Source organism: Hemicordylus capensis, chromosome 13, assembly GCF_027244095.1.
Source record: "Hemicordylus capensis ecotype Gifberg chromosome 13, rHemCap1.1.pri, whole genome shotgun sequence".
Classification (NCBI taxonomy): Eukaryota; Metazoa; Chordata; class Lepidosauria; order Squamata; family Cordylidae; genus Hemicordylus; species Hemicordylus capensis.
This window is the reverse complement of record NC_069669.1, coordinates 4,494,343-4,511,630: the sequence shown is the minus strand read 5'-3', so window position 1 is coordinate 4,511,630 and position 17,288 is coordinate 4,494,343. Positions and strand designations below refer to the sequence as shown.

The following is a 17,288-nucleotide window of genomic DNA, read 5'->3' as shown; positions in this document are numbered from 1 at the left end:
CAAGGGTTCCGTTCCTGGAAACCCTTGCGGTTGACGAATTCGCAGTTGACAAGGCATTGAAATAAATGGGAAATGGGGTTAGGGGAATTGTGAGTGCCGAAGTGCCTAAAATCCACAGAAAAGGGCAAAAAATTCCCTCCAACCCAAAACAGGTCCCCTGACCTCCGGAAATGACCCCCCCCCAATGATCTTAAAAGGCAGTGGGATAAGAAAAAGTGATAACTGTATATATTCAAGTTAGAACTTGAAAAACTGAATACCTGCGTTAAAATTATCAGTTTATTCCCCAGTTACTTTTCAGTTAAAAATTAATGTTCCACCTTTGAGATGTCCAAACAAATACAACACTAGACATTAAGTGTCCTCGATGAACCTGTTGTGTGTATTAACCAACCTAGAAACACCAGCCTTCCTAGAGGGAGAAACAGGTGGAAAGTTACATTTTAATTTTCTGGTTTGCATTTTGTTGAAAAATTAGTACAACTGAAAGTTAGAGAGGAAGAAAACTTTCCCAAGTTGGGGGGTCCAGCAAACATAATCAGTCCTGATTTTAATGGATGTATTTATCTTTGTGACTCACTTTTCGTCTCCTGTTAAAATGCGCACCAAGGCAGAGTTGCACATGACGGGGGCAGGGAGTGAGGAGGAGGCAGCACCCTGTGGTCTTTGGTAGCTGAGAGAGTAGTCTTGGCTTTTCCCTTTGGAGGGCACAAGGAAGCAGCAGGTGGGTCCAGGGGCTGGTTGGTTGTCAGGATCCTAACCCAAAGAACAAAGGTGGGCAATCTTGGCCCTCCAGATGATGTGGAACTACAACCTCCATCATTCCCAGCCACCATTTTACCCCTGCTAAAAGAGCCAAGAGTCCTCTTTTAAAAGTGGCGATGCTCTTTATTGGGCAGGGGGAGAGCAACTGGCCCTATCCAGCCCCAGCCCAGCATTCCTCCAGTGGCTGCTGCTGGTGTCTATCTCATATTTCTTTTTTAGATTGTGAGCCTTTGTGGGGGACAGGAGCACTTTTCTTGATTTACTCTATGTAAACACCCGCTTTGGGGTGTTTTTTTTTTTTTTTTTTTTTTGGGAAGCGCTATATAAATATCCATCGTATTCATCGTTCCACAACAGTTGGAGGGGCCGGGTTTGCCCGCCCCTGCCATAGAAGGAGGCTCCTTTATCTCCCAGAGAGTTCCGTTCCCCGGCAGTTGATGACCTCGCCCAGGTTCCAAGCTCTCCCCTCCAGATCGAGGGCGGCCGAGGGATCTCGCAGGCGGGCTCAGAGATGCCAGCACTGATGCCCGCAGAAGCAGCCTCTGCCCGGAGCTGCAGGCCTCGGCTTTCTGATGCATTTCCCTTCCCAGTGCCTGGTGTTCTATTCGCTCGCGTCGCTGTACCTGCCGCTCGTCTCCCACTCCATGCAGGTCCATGACTTGGAGAAGTCGAAGCGGGCCTTGGAGCAGCAGGTGGACGAGATGAAGACCCAGCTGGAAGAGCTGGAGGACGAGCTGCAAGCGACGGAAGACGCCAAGCTGAGGCTGGAGGTCAACATGCAAGCCCTGAAAGGCCAGCTGGAAAGGGAATACCAGGGCAAGGACGAGCAGAACGAGGAGAAGCGGCGGCAGCTGCAGAAGCAGGTCCGGGCCTTGTCTTGGGAGCTCTTGGTCTCGCCTCCAAACCCGACCTTGAGCCCAGCAGGATAAGGAGATACGGCCATTTCCCTCTGGGCTCCTGCCTCCTGAGTGGCTCTTGGGGACTACTAGCTACGGAGTAGTCTCCACTTGCTTGGGTGGGGGTTGGAGGAGACAGTTGGGAAGCATGACAACTAGAAAGACGGCAGGATTTGGGGTTTTAACATAGGCAGCTGCTTCATGCCGAGTCAGGCCACTGGCCCGTTTAGCTCCATACACTGACTGGCAGCGGCTGAGGCTCTCCCAGGTTTCAGGCAGGAATCTGTCCCAGCCCTACTTGGAGATGCTACCAGGGAGTGAACCTGGGACCTTCTGCCTGCAGAGCAGATGCTCTTCACTCTGAGCTGCAGCCCATCTCCAAGAAAGTAGGAGCTGCTGCCTAATGAGTTCATCTAGCTCAGTATTGTTGACACTGACTGGCAGCCGCTCTCCAAGGTTTCAGGCTGGAGTCTCTCCCAGCCTTACCTGGAGAGGCTGTCAGGGATTGAACCTGGGACCTTCTGCATGCCAAGCAGATGCTCTGCCACTGAGCTACGGCCCCGGCCCCTCAGGGGACAATCTTACAGCAGGCAGCGCTCACATGTAGGCGCCCATCCAAATGCAAACCATGGCAGACCCTGCTTAGCAAAGGGGCAATTCCTGCTCGCCGCCACCAAGACCAGCTCTGCTGCTGGCTAGCTGAGGGGAGAGACTTGTGAGCGGCTCTGGGGGAGAGAACCGACCCGGCTTTAGCCAGCCTTTCTGCCCTGTCCATTATTTGCACATTAAATATATCCCCAAACCACCCCAAGACCCCAGTACTCCCTCCTCTCAAAGCAACTGGCCCTGTCGAAAGCTGGGACTTCCTACAATTTGGGGAGACGGAGACACACTCTTTTCCAGCCGGGGCATTTCCCTTGTCCAGCTGTGGGCCCCCGAGGGGGTACATTGGTGTCCCTGTGGACCAGCCCTCACGGGGTCCTCCTTCCCACTCCTTAGCTCAACGAGCTGGAAGCAGAACTGGAAGACGAGCGCAAGCAGCGAGGCGTGGCTTCCGCCGCCAAGAAGAAGCTGGAGGTGGACATCAAGGACCTGGAAGGGCAGGTGGACTCTGCCAACAAAAGCCGAGAGGAAGCCATCAAGCAGCTGCGGAAGCTCCAGGTGGGCAGGACTCAGTGGCTGGGGGCTGATGGTATCCATCCGTCCTGCCTCCCTGCTTTGTCCACCATGAACTGACCTGTAATTGGCCAGGAGGGTCATGGGTACACAGGCAGCTGTCTTGTATCAAGTCAGAGCGTTGGTCCATCTAGCCCGGTGATTTCTACACTGACTGGCAGCCAGGTTTCAGGCAGGAGTCTCTCCTCCAGCCCTACCTAGAGATGCTGCCAGGGAGTGAACCTGGGACCTTCTTCATGTAAAGCAGATGCTCTGCCATTGACCGATGGTCCCATCCCCAGACATAGGAAACCGCCTTTTACCAACCCTTGGTCCATCTAGCCCAATATTGTCTACACTGACTGGCAGCGTCTCTCCCAGGTTTGAGGCAGGAGTCTCTCCCAGCCCTACCTGGAGATGCTGCCAGGGATTGAACCTGGGACCTTCTGCTCTTCCACTGAGCTACAGCTCCATCCCCTAAGGGGTCACTGCAGTCACCCATCCAAACGCAGTCCATGTAGTCACCCATCCAAATGCAGACCAGGGCAGACCCTGCTTAGCAAGAGAAGACCATTCCTGCTTGCTGCCACAAGACCAGCTCTCCGGCCCAGGCCAAAAGGGTTGTTTTTAGCCGGGCCTCAGAATCCCCCATGGTGGGTGTAGAAGTCCTCATGCGGTTCTTCTCACGGTTTGCAATCCCAGGCTCAGATGAAGGACTTCCAGCGGGAGCTGGACGATGCCCGGGCTTCCCGGGAGGACATCTTCGCCACAGCCCGAGAAAACGAGAAGAAGGCCAAGTCCCTGGAGGCTGAAGTGATGCAGCTGCAAGAGGTAAGGCAGGCAAGGGGCGCGGAGCTCTCTCAGAACCCTGGAACGGGAGTGCTGGAAGAGAGCTGGAGGTCTTCTGGTCCAACCCTTTGCTCAGTGCCGGAATTGGCTGCAGCATCCCTGGCCGGTGATGCTGCGCTGAGTCCCTGCTAACTGAGCAAAAGGCACCTCTTCAAAGTGGTGACTGTCTTTTCTGAGCAGGAGGGAGAGCAACTGGCCCTCTCCATCCCCAGCAAAAGGCACCTCTTTTCCCCACCTCTTTTCCCCACCTCTGGCCCTCTCCATCCCCAGCAAAAGGCACCTCTTTTCTCCCCTCTCCATCCCCCAGCAAAAGGCACCTCTTCAAAGTGGTGATTGTCTTTCCTGAGCAGGAGGGAGAGCAACTGGCCCTCTCCCTCCCCAGCACAGCATCCCTCCAGTGGCTGTTGCTGGTGTCTGTCTTAGGTTTCGTTTTAGATGGTGAGCCCTTTGGGGACAGGGAGCCGTTTTATTTCTGTGTAAACCGCTTAGGGAACCTTTGTTGAAAAGTGGCATATACATAGTAGTGGTAGTGGATGGCCGGCCAGCCTGTGTCTGAACACCTTCGGAGCAGGGAACCCACCACTGCATGTGGCAGATTGTTCCTCTGTCTTTTCAGCTCTCAAACATAGGAAATCCCTCCTAATGTCTAGCCTGAATCTGCTTCGTTGTCATTTCAACTCACTGGTTCTCCTCTTGGGCCCAGGAGCGACTGAGAACAAGGTTTGCTCCATCTGCTACAGGGCAGCCCTTTAGGTATTGGGAGGCGGCTACTGCATCTCCCCACTGAATCTTCTCTTCCCCGGGCAAAACATGCCCAGCTCCTTCAGCCATTCCTCATAGGACTTGGTTTCCAGACCTTGCATCATCTCGGTCGCCCTCCTCTGAACCAGTTTTATCAATGCCCTCCCTAAAATGTAGTGCCCAGAACTGGACAGAGTGCTCCAAAGTGAGGTCTGACTCGTGCAGATTAACACCACATGAACTGGACACTAGGGCTCTGTGAATGCTGCCCAGGATTGGGTTAGCTTTTTTAGCAGCTGCATCACGTGGCTGGCTCATGTTCACAGGCCCTGCTGTCGAGCCAGGTCTCCCCCAGCCTAAGCGCGTGCATCTCCTTTTTCTCCCCGAAATGCAGATCCTTGCAGCCCCGCTTCTTCCTTTTTCCTCCGGGCTGGGCACAGGAAGTGGGCATTGTGCCTCAAAACTGTCGGTCACACCAGACAGATGGGAGGCTCGGCAGGGGTCCCCTCCCTCGACTCCAGGGGGCTTTGGGGTGGGTTCACATGCACACAGCCGTCACTCATGGGCTGGAGCATCACGTAGTGACCTGTCACTAGATCAACCCACCAGAGCAAGAGCTTGCTTCCTCCCTTTATCAGGGAAGCCAGTCCACCGATTCAGCTGCCAGTCACCCCATGCTGAGTAACTGAGTGATGAGAAAGTCCCAGGGACAGAAGGTGCAGGTGTGGAGCAGCCAGAACTTGGCTGAAAGCCTAGATTCTGTCCCGGAGCTGCTGCCTTTCCTTTGCCCAATGGGAGGCCTCTCTCTTGGCTTCTGCAGGATTTGGCGGCTACCGAGAGAGCCCGGAAGCAAGCAGAGCAGGAGAAGGAGGATCTGGCCGACGAGCTAGCAGGTTCTGCTTCGGGGAGGTAAGGAGGCACTCCCGGCCCTTGAGCTCCCCTCCCGTTCCGTTTTTCCTTTTGTACCAGCCATGCCAAAGTAACTCTCGACTGCACTCTCTTCCCCGAAATACAGTCTTGCAAGCATCTGGGGAAACTAACTTCTGGGAAGACTTCGCGCCAGGAATAGGCAACTTTGGCTGTCCAGCTCTTGTTAGACTACAATGCCCATCCTCCCTGACTGTAGTGAAATGTGGCTGGTTTGGGGTGGGAGCTGTGGTTCAGCCACATCTGGAGATCCGTACGTTGCCAACCCCTGCTTCATGCCCAGGGTAGGTGACCTTGGCGCTCTAGCGGGTGTTGGACTACAGCTCCCATTGTCTGTGGCTGGGGACGATGGGAGTTGTAGTTCAGCAACAGCCGGGCAGCCAAAGTTGCCTATTCTTAAGCCAGGTCTGCTCAACGTTGCCCCCACCAGCTGTTTTGGGGCGATTTAATTTATTTATTTATTTTGTATACCGCCTGACTCCGAAGGCTCTAAGCAGTTCACGAAAGTAGAGTAAAATTGTGCCATCGAATCGGTGCTGACTCCTGGGGACCACAGAGCCCTGTGGTTGTCTGTGGTAGGATACAGGAGGGGTTGACCATTGCCTCCTCCCACACAGTATGAGATGATGCCTTTCAGCATCTTCCTATACCGCTGCTGCCCAATATAAGTGTTTCCCATCGTCTGGGAAACAGACCAGCGGGGATTCGAACCAGCAGCCTCTTGCTCCCTAGGCAAGTTATTTCCCCGCGGCACCATTAGGTGGCTCTAGAACTCCCATAATCCCCAGCCACAGTGGCCAAGAGCCAGGGATTATGGGAGTTGTAGGCCAACATCTGCAGGAGGGCCAAAGTTGAGCACTCCTGCTATATAGACACTGTCAGCCTGATAGCAGCAGCCTTCTGAGGTAGGTCAAGGTTGTTATCCCCCTGGAGCAGATGGAGGGCAGAGGTGGAGAGAGGTGAGGGGGCTTGCCAGAGATCACGCAGCCAGCATGTGGCTGAAGCAAGATAAAGAGCAGAGACTACACCGCTCAGCACTCTCAAGTGCATGTTATGTTGGAAATTTGTGCTTTTTCTTTTGCTAAAAGCAGTTGCTCTCCCTCCCGTTTGTGTGTGTGTGTGTATGGGGGGGTTAACCTTCTCCACCGCACTGATTCCTCAGTGCAAATTTACCCCCGAGTTGCTTTTAGCTGAGGACTGGAAAACATGCAAGCATCATATATTTTTCCTTCTCTACAGCGAATGGCAGCTCCGAGGGTGAAATTTGCATTAAGGCATCAGCACATCAGAGGGAAAGGGTTTGATTCCTGTGCCATAGTGCAATCCAAACTGCACCCACAGTGGCTTTTAGCAAAGGGGAAACACATCAGGATATGCAAGCCCTTGTAATGTGTCTGAGACCCTACCCATGGCATCACCATCTTAAGAAGTAACTTTATTAGAAGCAGAGTAGATATGAAGTGGGCATCTATGGTCTTTGGGATTCTAAGATCAGCCACGAGTTGCAAAGTTTAGAACTAGTTCCAGGGGTGAGGATCTTGTTGTAGGCCAGAGGGTTCCCCCAGCTCCTGTTTCCAGGAGAAAAAGGCAGTTGGGGCAGGGCCAGTCTAGCTGACCTTCTGGCCCCTTTCCCATCCTGTGCCTAGGACAAGCCTCCAAGAGGAGAAGCGGCGCCTGGAGGCCAGGATCTCCCAGCTGGAAGAGGAGCTGGAAGAGGAGCAGAGCAACATGGAGACCATGAGCGAGCGCTTCCGGAAAACCGTGCTGCAGGTATGTCGTCAGCACCTGGGACTTGGTGGGTGCCGAAATCCATCTGTTGGCTGTGGGAGCTGCTCCTCCAGGTTTCTGATTCCCAGTTTTCCTCTGGGTTTCTGATTCTCCTCCTGGTTTCTGATTCCCGGGTTTCCTTCCGGGTTTCTGATTCCTGGGTTTCTGATTCTCTTCCGGGTTTCTGTTTCCTCCAGGTTTCTGATTCCTGGGTTTCCTCTAGGTTTCTGATCTCCAGGTTTCTGATTCCTCTGGGTTTCTGATTCCCCATTTTCCTCTGGGTTTCTGATTCCTCTGGGTTTCTGATTCTCCTCCGGGTTTCTGATTCCTGATTCCTCTGGGCTCTGTGTGCCTCGATTTTAGACAGAGCAGCTGAACAACGAGCTGGCGTCAGAGCGCACCACGTCCCAGAAGAACGATAGCGCCCGGCAGCAGCTGGAGAGGCAGAACAAGGAGCTGAAGGCCAAGCTGCAGGAGATGGAGGGGGCTGTCAAGTCCAAGTTCAAGGCCACCGTTGCAGGCCTGGAGGCCAAAATCACACAGCTGGAGGAGCAGCTGGAGCAGGAATCCAGGTACTAGCAGCTCTGTGGCTGGCATGCTTTAGGGGTGAAACGACTGTGATCCCTTGCCCTTCCAAAAGGTCCAAAACCTGCCCTGTGCCCCCAAAGCTTATGTGGATGGTGCATGCTTTACAGAAGCCAGCTTTGTAATTGGATGTACAGCAGTACCAAATTTTGATTGAAACACAGTCCTGGCTATAGCTGTTGTAGAATCCAAGGGAAAGAGTTGTGATATGCAAGGACAAGGCAGTGGAGTGGAATCAGGAATAACAGTTAATTAAATAGATATTATGAGCAGAGAGGCAAATGCAGACTGCTTTTCTGGGCTCTTGCTGCTGGCTGTTAGCCCCGCCTCTGTTCTGGGACTGGAATACCGGTAACTAAAGCCCCTTTCAAAAGCTGGCCTGGATCAAGGAATGGATTAACCAAAAACACCACAGTTGTTTCAAACTCCTGCATGGATGATTTTCGGAAGCTGGGGTGCTTATTGAATCTGCCTCTTTGGATTCCACCCCTGATTTTCTGGCTCTCTTGTACTGGATATATTTACTCGAGTGTAGCTCAAAATGCCAGGCTCCCTTATTCTTCCAAAAGTATATTTCTGGAATTTTGCAAGAAATTAAAACAAATTAATTTCTTAATGTGAAAAAAGGATAGACTTTTAAACAGTTTCTTAAAGGCACCCAAAGTCAGTTTTTAAAAAATGTTTTATTTTGTCACACGATTGCACATTTTTCTAAAGAAAAACCTTTCCAAAGGAGTGCAAATAGTGGCGATCTTGCTTTTTCATTATTATGGGAAGGATACTTAACGTAAACCCATTACTGACATTACAAAGTCTGTAATTCCTGCTGGAATCTAAACAGAGCAGAAACGAAGAGATGTCGGAACACTAATGAGTGGATCTGAGGGCATCTGAGCATCCTTGTGGAAGTCCAGAACAAATTTTACCAGGAAACTGGTCCTTGCTGAGACTGAGTTCTCTTTGGTTGGCAAACCTCACTTCCCTTCCATTGATACAGAGGAAGCTGCCTTATAGAGTCAGACGTGGGAGTCAGACTTGGTGCATCTAGGTCAGCGCTGTCTACTCTGATTGGCAGCGGCTTTCCAGGGTTTCAGAGAAGAGACTTTAGTTTCTCAGCCCTACCTGGAAATCGGTCAGGAACTTAAACTGGCACCTTCTGCAAAGCATGGGCTCTACCACTGAGCTACGGCCCGATTTCCCCCTTTGGTCCTTCCCTGCTTAGCGTTGCCATCTCCCTAGATTTTCTGGATAGTACTTGGATTTTAAGTATGTCGCCTGGGTTGCTTAACCTGCCCAGATGCCTCCAGATTTTAGATTCCTTCCTTTCTTTTTTCAAGCTAAGCTCTAGCCTTTGTAGAAGTGGAGTTATGGAGCAAAACATGTGGTCACTATTCTGCTCAACCGCTGGACTTGGATTAAGGCAGGAGGCTAGCTGGGAGAGTTTCACAAGTACAGTAATCCTGTGAGGAATGTTGCCTTTGTCTTTTATCCGCAGGGGATCTCTATCAGGTAGTTGCGAGGATAGCTTGCTTTTTATGTAAATCACTGTCTGCCTTCCAGGCTGTGTATTGCAGTGTTTAGGGGCTTTGGCTTTACATTCTGCGTGCATGCCTACTTAGAAGTGAGCACCCTTGGTTTCAATCAGGTCTTCTCTCAAGTAGGTATGTACAGAATTGCAGCCTTAACTGAAAAGGTGTGCTTCTTCTTGTTGTTGTAGTTGTTCTCTTGCTGCTGTTAATATGTCAAGGGAAATAGGCAAAGATATCTCCCTCAACTATTGTTGGTAGATATCCAGAGCAAATGCAAGTCAACTGGAAAGTGCATCTGCTAATTTGCAAGTTATTTGCAAGCCAATTTACATAACGGGCGAATTAGGGTGCCCGGATTTGGAGAGCCAGAATGTGGCCGCCCTGTGACCCTGCCGCCATTTCCCCTCCCTCTGAACCCATGCCAGCCTTTCAGCCCAATTGGCTTTTCCCTGCAGAGACAAGCAAACGGCAGCCAAGGCTCTGCGCCAGAAAGACAAGAAGCTCAAGGAGGTCTTGCTGCAGGTGGAGGATGAGCGGAAGCAAGCCGAGCAGTACAAGGACCAGGTGTGTGTTGTGCTGGGCCAGGACCAGCCCGTGAGACTGGGCGAGGGGTCACTGGGAGGACCAAGGTGCTGAGGCTAGTCTCAGGCCAGGGAAGCCCAGCCTGGGGTCGGCTGTGAGAGAGAATTGCTGGGATTGGGGCCTGATCCAGGCAGGGCAGCCCCACCTAGCCTGCTTCAAAACCTGGCTCTTGGGCAGGGTTGAGGGCTCAAGTGAACTGGGGCTGTCTGTTTGCTGGGGTTATGTGGAGCCCCGGCGGACACAAAGACGGGCACCTGGTGTGCCTTTCTCCTGGGGGGATCCCCCAATGCATCGTGCGCGTCGCGCAGTGCATTGTGGGATATCCAGAGGCCGGGATGTGGATCGCCTAGGAACACGGCCTGCACTCCCAGCCAGAACCAGGCACTCATCTGTTAGGGAAGGTGAGCTCAACCAGACTTCTCCCCCCTCCCCTGCCTGCCTGGTCGTGTGGACAACCTCGAAGCCTTCTGCAGACTTCAGAACGTGAAACACTCCAGTGCGTTCCTTTCACCCTGTTCACTTGTGTCAGTTGCACCTCAACAATCCTTTCCGTTTTCGAAGCCATTATTCTGACTGCCTGGTTTCTGAAAACGGCAAAAAACCACAAATTCATGCCCCCCCAATCAGAATGTTATGTCATGCTCCCTCTCGTTGAAAATGCATTTGCCTCCTAGGTGTGGATGTGCTTAACTACTCCAGAAAAAAAAACTCCTTGCTGACCCTGTCCCTTGTATTTTCAAATTATTATTTTATCTACCACGTTTCTGGAAATTGCAAACAGACCCCAACACTGTGCACCAAAACCCACACATTGCGAGGGTCTCATTTTGTTGGAAATGCACTCATAGGTGCTTTTTGAACACACTAACTGTGGACTAAATGCTGATGAGCAACAATGAGACTTGCTATTGATGTATGTTTGTTTCGAAATTGGTGTGGCTTATATAGAGCAATTCACAGAAATACAGCTATTTAAAAAAGAGAGTGACTGAAAGAACAGAGTTGGTGGTTCTTTCTGGTGGCTGCTTTCACAAAGAGTCTGGAACAAGGTTCTGTGTGCAGGATGCTGCTTTCTCTCCCAAACTGGCCATTGCCAAGATTCCTTCCTTGGCAGGACCGAGTGTCCCAGAATGACCTCGGGCAGCACAGCCTGGGTATTTCCTTGTCTGATTTCAGCTATGGAGAACTGATTGTATATTGATTGTTTTCTCTTGCTCTTCCTGCAAGGAGCTCAGGGTGGAAGACATGATCTCCTCCGCCTTTCCAGTTGGCCCACCCGTGAGATTTGAACTCCGGTCTCCCTGCTCCGAGTCAGAGACTCTAGCCCAGGGTGGCTCAACTTTGGCCCCCCCTGCAAATGTTGGCCTACAACTCCCATCATCCCTGGCTCTTGGCCACTGTGGCTGAGGATTATGGGAGTTGTAGTCCAAAAACAGTTGTGGGAGGGGGCAAAGTTGAGCAGGCCCGCTCTAGCCCCTCCATCACGCTTGTTCCATGGGGCAGAGTTTGGCTGGGGCTGAAAGAAGCCTTGGATGGGTTTGTGCTCAGTGGGGCCACGGAGAAGCGACCGCCAGCACCCTGGCGCTGTCCTAAGGCCTGGTGCTTCTCCCCCTGCAGGCGGACAAGGCCAGCACCCGGCTCAAGCAGCTGAAGCGGCAGCTGGAGGAGGCGGAAGAGGAAGCACAACGCATCAACGCCAGCCGCCGGAAGCTGCAGCGGGAGCTGGAAGAGGCCACGGAGAGCAACGACTCCCTGGGGCGGGAGATGACGGCACTGAAGAGCAAACTCAGGTGGGTGACACACGAGCTGGGGTGGCTTGGAAAGGGGCTGAGACAAAGTCACGGAGGACGGGTCTGTCAGTGGCTACTAGTCGGGGGGCTAGAGGCCACCTCCAGCCTCGGGCAAGATGCCTCTCAATACCCCTTGCAGGGGAGCAACCGCAGGAAACCGAGCAGGCCCTCAGCTCCTGCCTGTGGGCTTCTCAGAGGCATCCGGTGGGCCACTGTGGGAAACGGGATGCTGGTCTAGAGGGGCCTCCACCAGGGCGGTGCTGGGTGCTGGCCATGGCAAACGACTTTGGCTTCTTGGAGCACCTAGTAGTAGGAGAAGGAGCTTGGCTGTGTCCCCTCTAAGAGGGAATCCCCGATGTTGTTGACTACGGCTTCCAACATCCCTAGCTGAGGCTACTGGGAGTTGTAGTTAAGAACCTCTGGGATTTTCTGTTAGAGGGACCACTGGAGCCCGGGGCACTGACTTGCTGTGGTTTGGGCACACAGGAGGCCCTTGTTTCTTGGGGGGGTTGCTTTCTCCGCTACCTCCGCAATGCTGAAAATTGTGATAACTGAAACCTTGAGGGCCCACTGAGGAACCTAACCTATTCCCATAGGCGGAAGCTATCTTATTTTTGTGGTTTGGGCATCCACGCCCTCCATGATCATGGAAAGTGTGTGTGTGTGGCCTGTAATAGATGGCCACCCAAGCAGGTCACCCTGGCTACATAATCAGCAAAAGGCTTATCCGCCTGGACGCCACCCAAATTTTGCAGAGAACAGACAAAATGAGGGCAAGCAATGTGGCAGTGAATGTCAGGTTTGAGCTATTCCACTCCAGGAGGGAACAAAGACTGATTAAATGGGGGTTGGCTCTTCACTGAATCCTCAGGATAGGCAGCAATAAAACAGGCAGAGTCTGAAGAATCTTAACCGTGCAGGGGTGAACTTACTTGTGAGTAAGCATCACAGGGAACACTGGTCAAGATCGCCTCTAACAAGGATTTCTAGATGTTGTTGACTACAGCTCCCAGAATCCCCAGCTGCAGCGGCCTTTGGCAAAGGTTTCTGGGAATTGTAGTCAACATCATCTGGAAATCAGGGAGCACTGATCTTGATCCAGGGAGCACTGATCCAGGGAGCACTGACAGGGAGCACTGATCTTGATCCAGAGCCATGTAAAGTGCCAGATGGGCCCACCCCTTTGAGTCCACTCCCAACCAAGGATGGTGAAGCAGCAGCCGAGGGTCCTTGAGTGGAAGCAACCTCTTTTCAACGAAGCCGACACATTCTAGTTCCTTTTCCAATGGAAATTGAAGCCCCCCGCCACCACTTCAGATGAAGGACTGGGTGTGAGGGAAAGAGGACCACAGCAGTGCCATGCTGAGTTGCCACTTTGTGGGCAGGGCTACTGTTCCACCAGGGGGAATTGCCGCACCCCACGTGGCGAATGGCACTGTCCATTAAATGGAGCATTAAATGAACCACAAAGGGAGTTAAACGGGCCCTGGTTCTTGGGGTCTCCACCATGCCAGAATGGCTGTGGCAGCTGAAGGGGTTTGGAACTCTGCCTAAGAACCCACCCACGGGCCGCGCAAGAGCGTGTGCAACTTGAAAATGAGTGTGGTCCCTCGCTTAGAGGCTGGCACATAACTGTTAAAAGGCCCAAATACCACAGAGAGTAAAAGGTGGAAATGTTGGCATGGCTGAAGAGTTAGTTTCACTTGCAGATTTTCTTTCTTTTTGTGTGTGCTGCCATTCCTGTGCTCCCCACCATAGAAGGGTGGTGCTTGGAGGAAATGAACAAGAACTGGAGGGGAAGGCCTCCCCGGGCTTTGTTGCCACCTCCGCTCTCTCTTTTGCAGGGGAGGCAGAAGGATTCGACCTCCACCCACATCTTCTCCAGGGCCCATTTTCTTTTGCAGGCAGAGAGCAGAGGAGAGGGGCTGCGTTATCATCCTGCAGAATACGAATGTAGCGGGTTGTGGGTTTGGAGGTTTTTAAAAAAATTAAATAGGGTTTTTAAAAAAACTAATAAGCCAACAGAATTACTTGTAAGTCTGCCTGCCAAAAACAGAGACTGTTGTCTTAGACTAACAGCGTGGGGGGGCTTCTCTCTCTTTCAGAGGGAACCCAGAGCCTGCACAGTGACTAAGCAGGTAGCCTGCCTTCAACTTTGCAGTCTGTTCCTATTGTAAACATTTCCCCATCTCTTTTTCTGCTCCCCTGTGAATCCATGTGAGATTTCTGCAAACTGAAGGCTTGAATATCTAGATGTCCATGTCTTTTACCAAAAGAGACAAATATTACAGAGTTTGCTTCATAACGCCTCTCCCTCCATTCATACTCTTCCCTTTTATATCCACCAGTTTCAAAAGTACAAGAGTTTGTGGCATATCCCCACCCCTTTTTTCCTCCCAGAACAATCACACTTAAGTGAATGCCCTCTGCAAATTACACACTTACAGACAGAACCTGGCTGCATGCGATCAAGATTGTGCAGAACCGGTTCAAATAGAACTGGGTTCGATTCGAACCAAACCAGACTGTTTGGGCTGGTTCGGAGGGGAGGGGCACAGCCTCTATGCTTGTAAAGGGGAATCCGGTGAGGATTCCCCTTTACAAGCAAAGGGCTGCGGGAACCCTTTAAAAGTCTTCTAAGAGCAGCCAGAGGAGTAGTGAGAAGGCTCTAAACCCCAGTGCTCCCCACCAGCAGTGCAGTTCCAGCCTCCATGCATGTGCAGAAGCCATTTGCGTGACCTCCGTGTAAGCAAATAGTTTCCATGCATGTGCAGATGTCACTCAAATGGCTTCCATGCATGCAGAGGCCAGAGGAGAGGTCTATCAATGGCTACCAGTCAGAGGGCTGTGGGCCACCTCCAGCCTCCAAGGCAGGATGCCTCTGAGTACCAGTTGCAGGGGAGTAATGGCAGGAGAGGGGGCACGTCCTCAGCTCCTGCCTGTGGCTTCCAGCAGCATCTGGTGGGCCACTGTGCGAAACAGGATGCTGGACTAGATGGGCCTCCTTGGGCCTGATCCAGCAGGGCTGTTCTTAACCACACAGGCCATGCTACGAGCGGTAAGGTGCCCTCTGGCCGGTACCACCCCCCCTCTGGCCTCCCTTAGAAGACAGGTTCCCCTTTACAAGCATAGCCCCTCAGACTGGTTTGATTGAATGGGCCAAACCCCCGGCCAGTTCGACCAACCCAGTTTGCAGACCAGCCGTTCGGTTTGAATTGAAACCAAACCACCGAAAATGGTTCCGTGCCCAGCCCTAAGTCATCAAGGCTCATCAGCGCCTTGATGAAAATGGTTCCGTGCACAGCCCTAAGTCATCAAGGCTCATCATCAGAATACACAAGAGAGTATTCTGCAGTTGGACGGGCTGGTGTGACATCTGACCTACATAACACTGTATCTGGCACTCCAAAAAAGTCGCCAGGCAAAATTCCATCCTAAGAGCTAGACCCTCAATTAAGCAAGTCTTAATTCTTGGATTTATAATCGGTGGCTCTTGCCATCATCTCCCGATTTCTGCCCCCTTTGCACAAGCAACACTGAAAGAGGGTTCTGCAGACCCCCCTCAATGGAGCTGCTCATGCTCAAAGCTGCCGCTTCCTTGGCACTGCACGCTTCTTCCATCGCCCCAAAACTCATCCTCCCAAAGCAGCTGACGGGCTCACCTTCTGTAATATTTGTAGATCCTCTTTTGCAATCCAGTGCTTGGCTTTGTTGCTGGCTGCCTCCCCTGTATTTTGAGAAAGACGCTCCAAGTCCTTCCTTGCAACTGCATCCTTAGCCACCCTCACAGTCTTTTCTCTTTTCAGCAGGCACAGGGGAAGCCACGGCTGGTTCAGGCACCTTTGGAGCCAGGCCCAAATCTTGGCCATCGCTACCATCTCAGAGAGTGAATGTTCCAGCTGGTGGGCTTGTCAGAGGCATCCAGTTGGCCGCTATGAGAAGCTGGAGGCTGGACTAGTGTAGCTACTGATTTAAGCCTGTAGGGCAAGGATTCCCTACCTGTGGTCCTCATTAGGAACATAGGAAGCTGCCATATACTGAGTCAGACCGTTGGTCTATCTTGCTCAGTATTGACTTCACAGACTGGCAGCAGCTCCTCCAAGGTTGCAGGCAGGAATCTCTCTCAGTCCTATCTTGGAGATGCTGCCAGGGAGGGATCTTTGAACCTAGATTCTCTTCCCAGAATGGCTCCATTCCCTAAGGGGGGGGAGGGGGATATCTTCCAATGTAAATTGAGGCGGAGGGTGATGGGAGTTGTAGTTCAGCAACATCTGGAGGGCCACAGGCAGGGAACCCCTGCTGGAGACTCCCTAAGTTCTTCTCTCCAGCACGCCATTTCCTTTTACACCTGACCAAGCAGCCCCACCTGCCCGTGGAGGAGAACTGTAGCAAGCAGGGCCATGGCGTGAAGACTGGGAGCAGCCAGGTTTTTCTCCTTTCCAAAGAGCCTCTGTCCTGCAGCAAGGAGACCAGCATATGAGGGCTGGCTTGCACTTTCCTTCCCTCCCCACCCCCTTTCTCAGCCTTTCCATCCTCGTCTGAGGCACACGGCACTCTCCAGCCCACCCACCTGTCTCGCTTCTTTCTAACTGCAGGCGGGGGAATGAGACCACCTCCTTCGCCCCCCCACGCCGGTCAGGAGGCATGGGTGGCGGCCGGCGGCCGATGGAGAACGCCACGGAGGGGATGGAGGAGGACGTGGACGCCAGAGACGGGGATTACAACGGAACCAAAGCTGGTGACTAAAGACACCGCCACGCTTGCACATTTAAACGCTGCAGCCAAGAAACAAGCTGGGGGGGCAGGGGGCAGTCCGTTTTAAGTGCCATAAGCCCCCTTGACTCCAAAGCCTCATACACCCACCTTAGGGCATCGGTAAGAACACAGCAGTCTTTTTTCTCCAGTGTACACATTGGCACCCTTAGCCACGGCGGGATCCTTTCCCAGAAATTATTCCAAAGAGATTGTACTTCACCGAGGGAGAAACGCAAATTGTGGTGTGGTCATCGCAACAGCCCTGGTTCTTTTACACACTCCTATCCACTGGCCCGCCCCGCCCCCTTCTCCTTAGCCCTTCCTTTTACCTTCCTGCTCGGTTTCTGTTGGTGTTTGTGTCTGAATGCGGCACTCTCCACTAAAACTGCACAGAGTTCACCAGTTCCAAGTGCCTTCCTTTGTCACTAGATTTTTTAATGGGGGGGGGAGAGGAGCAATAAATCAACTGTTAATGGTTTTAGATTAATTTTGTGCTTAACACACACTAATAAAGGTTTATAAAATCACTGGAGCCGATCTGGAGTCCATGGGCGTGTCCTTGGGTCATCTGTCCAGGATGGAGAAGAGATGCTGCCTTTGTCACACAGCCAGCCCTTGCCAGCTGTGGTTTTCAGTATCCACAAATGGGAAATTGTGTCCGGTCTCACCCATCACAACCCAAGTATCCATGGTTGGCAAGGAATTTGAGTCATGGGGAGGGGGTTTAGTGATTTTGCGGGGTTCAGAGGTTTGATCTGCTCATTTCTCTTGGTGACCCTTGCCGATATAAAGCGCCTTTTGAGTTATTATTTTGGAATTCATATATTTCCAGAGGTTCGATCTGTTCATTCCTCTTGGTGACTTGAATATTACAGGATTTGGGGTTATGTTTAATGGTTGGGGGGGTATTTCCCCCTTTATTTTCCAGTGATCACAGTCCCCTTAAC

The 17,288-nt window shown here is 52.1% G+C and overlaps 1 protein-coding gene and 1 non-coding gene across 4 annotated transcripts in view; one reads left to right on the top strand and one right to left on the bottom strand.

The window, feature by feature from the left end:
* MYH11 (myosin heavy chain 11) overlaps positions 1-16,873 on the top strand; it is a 78,582-nt gene extending 61,709 nt beyond the window's left edge. For 2 of the 3 annotated variants that reach the window (XM_053276302.1, XM_053276303.1), the window contains exons 32-40: positions 1,416-1,628; positions 2,661-2,822; positions 3,519-3,647; positions 5,227-5,315; positions 6,980-7,103; positions 7,464-7,672; positions 9,670-9,778; positions 11,414-11,586; positions 16,182-16,873. In XM_053276302.1, the coding sequence (XP_053132277.1) occupies positions 1,416-1,628; positions 2,661-2,822; positions 3,519-3,647; positions 5,227-5,315; positions 6,980-7,103; positions 7,464-7,672; positions 9,670-9,778; positions 11,414-11,586; positions 16,182-16,332 (1,359 nt within the window). In that variant the 3' untranslated portion in view covers positions 16,333-16,873. Of the gene's footprint in view, positions 1-1,415; positions 1,629-2,660; positions 2,823-3,518; positions 3,648-5,226; positions 5,316-6,979; positions 7,104-7,463; positions 7,673-9,669; positions 9,779-11,413; positions 11,587-13,691; positions 13,725-16,181 lie in introns of all 3 variants that reach the window. The other variant, XM_053276304.1, reaches the window with a different exon arrangement.
* On the bottom strand, positions 2,152-2,223 carry TRNAA-GGC (transfer RNA alanine (anticodon GGC)). Its single transcript has one exon. It is a non-coding gene; the product is annotated as a tRNA-Ala (tRNA).
* Positions 16,874-17,288: the final 415 nt, after the last annotated feature.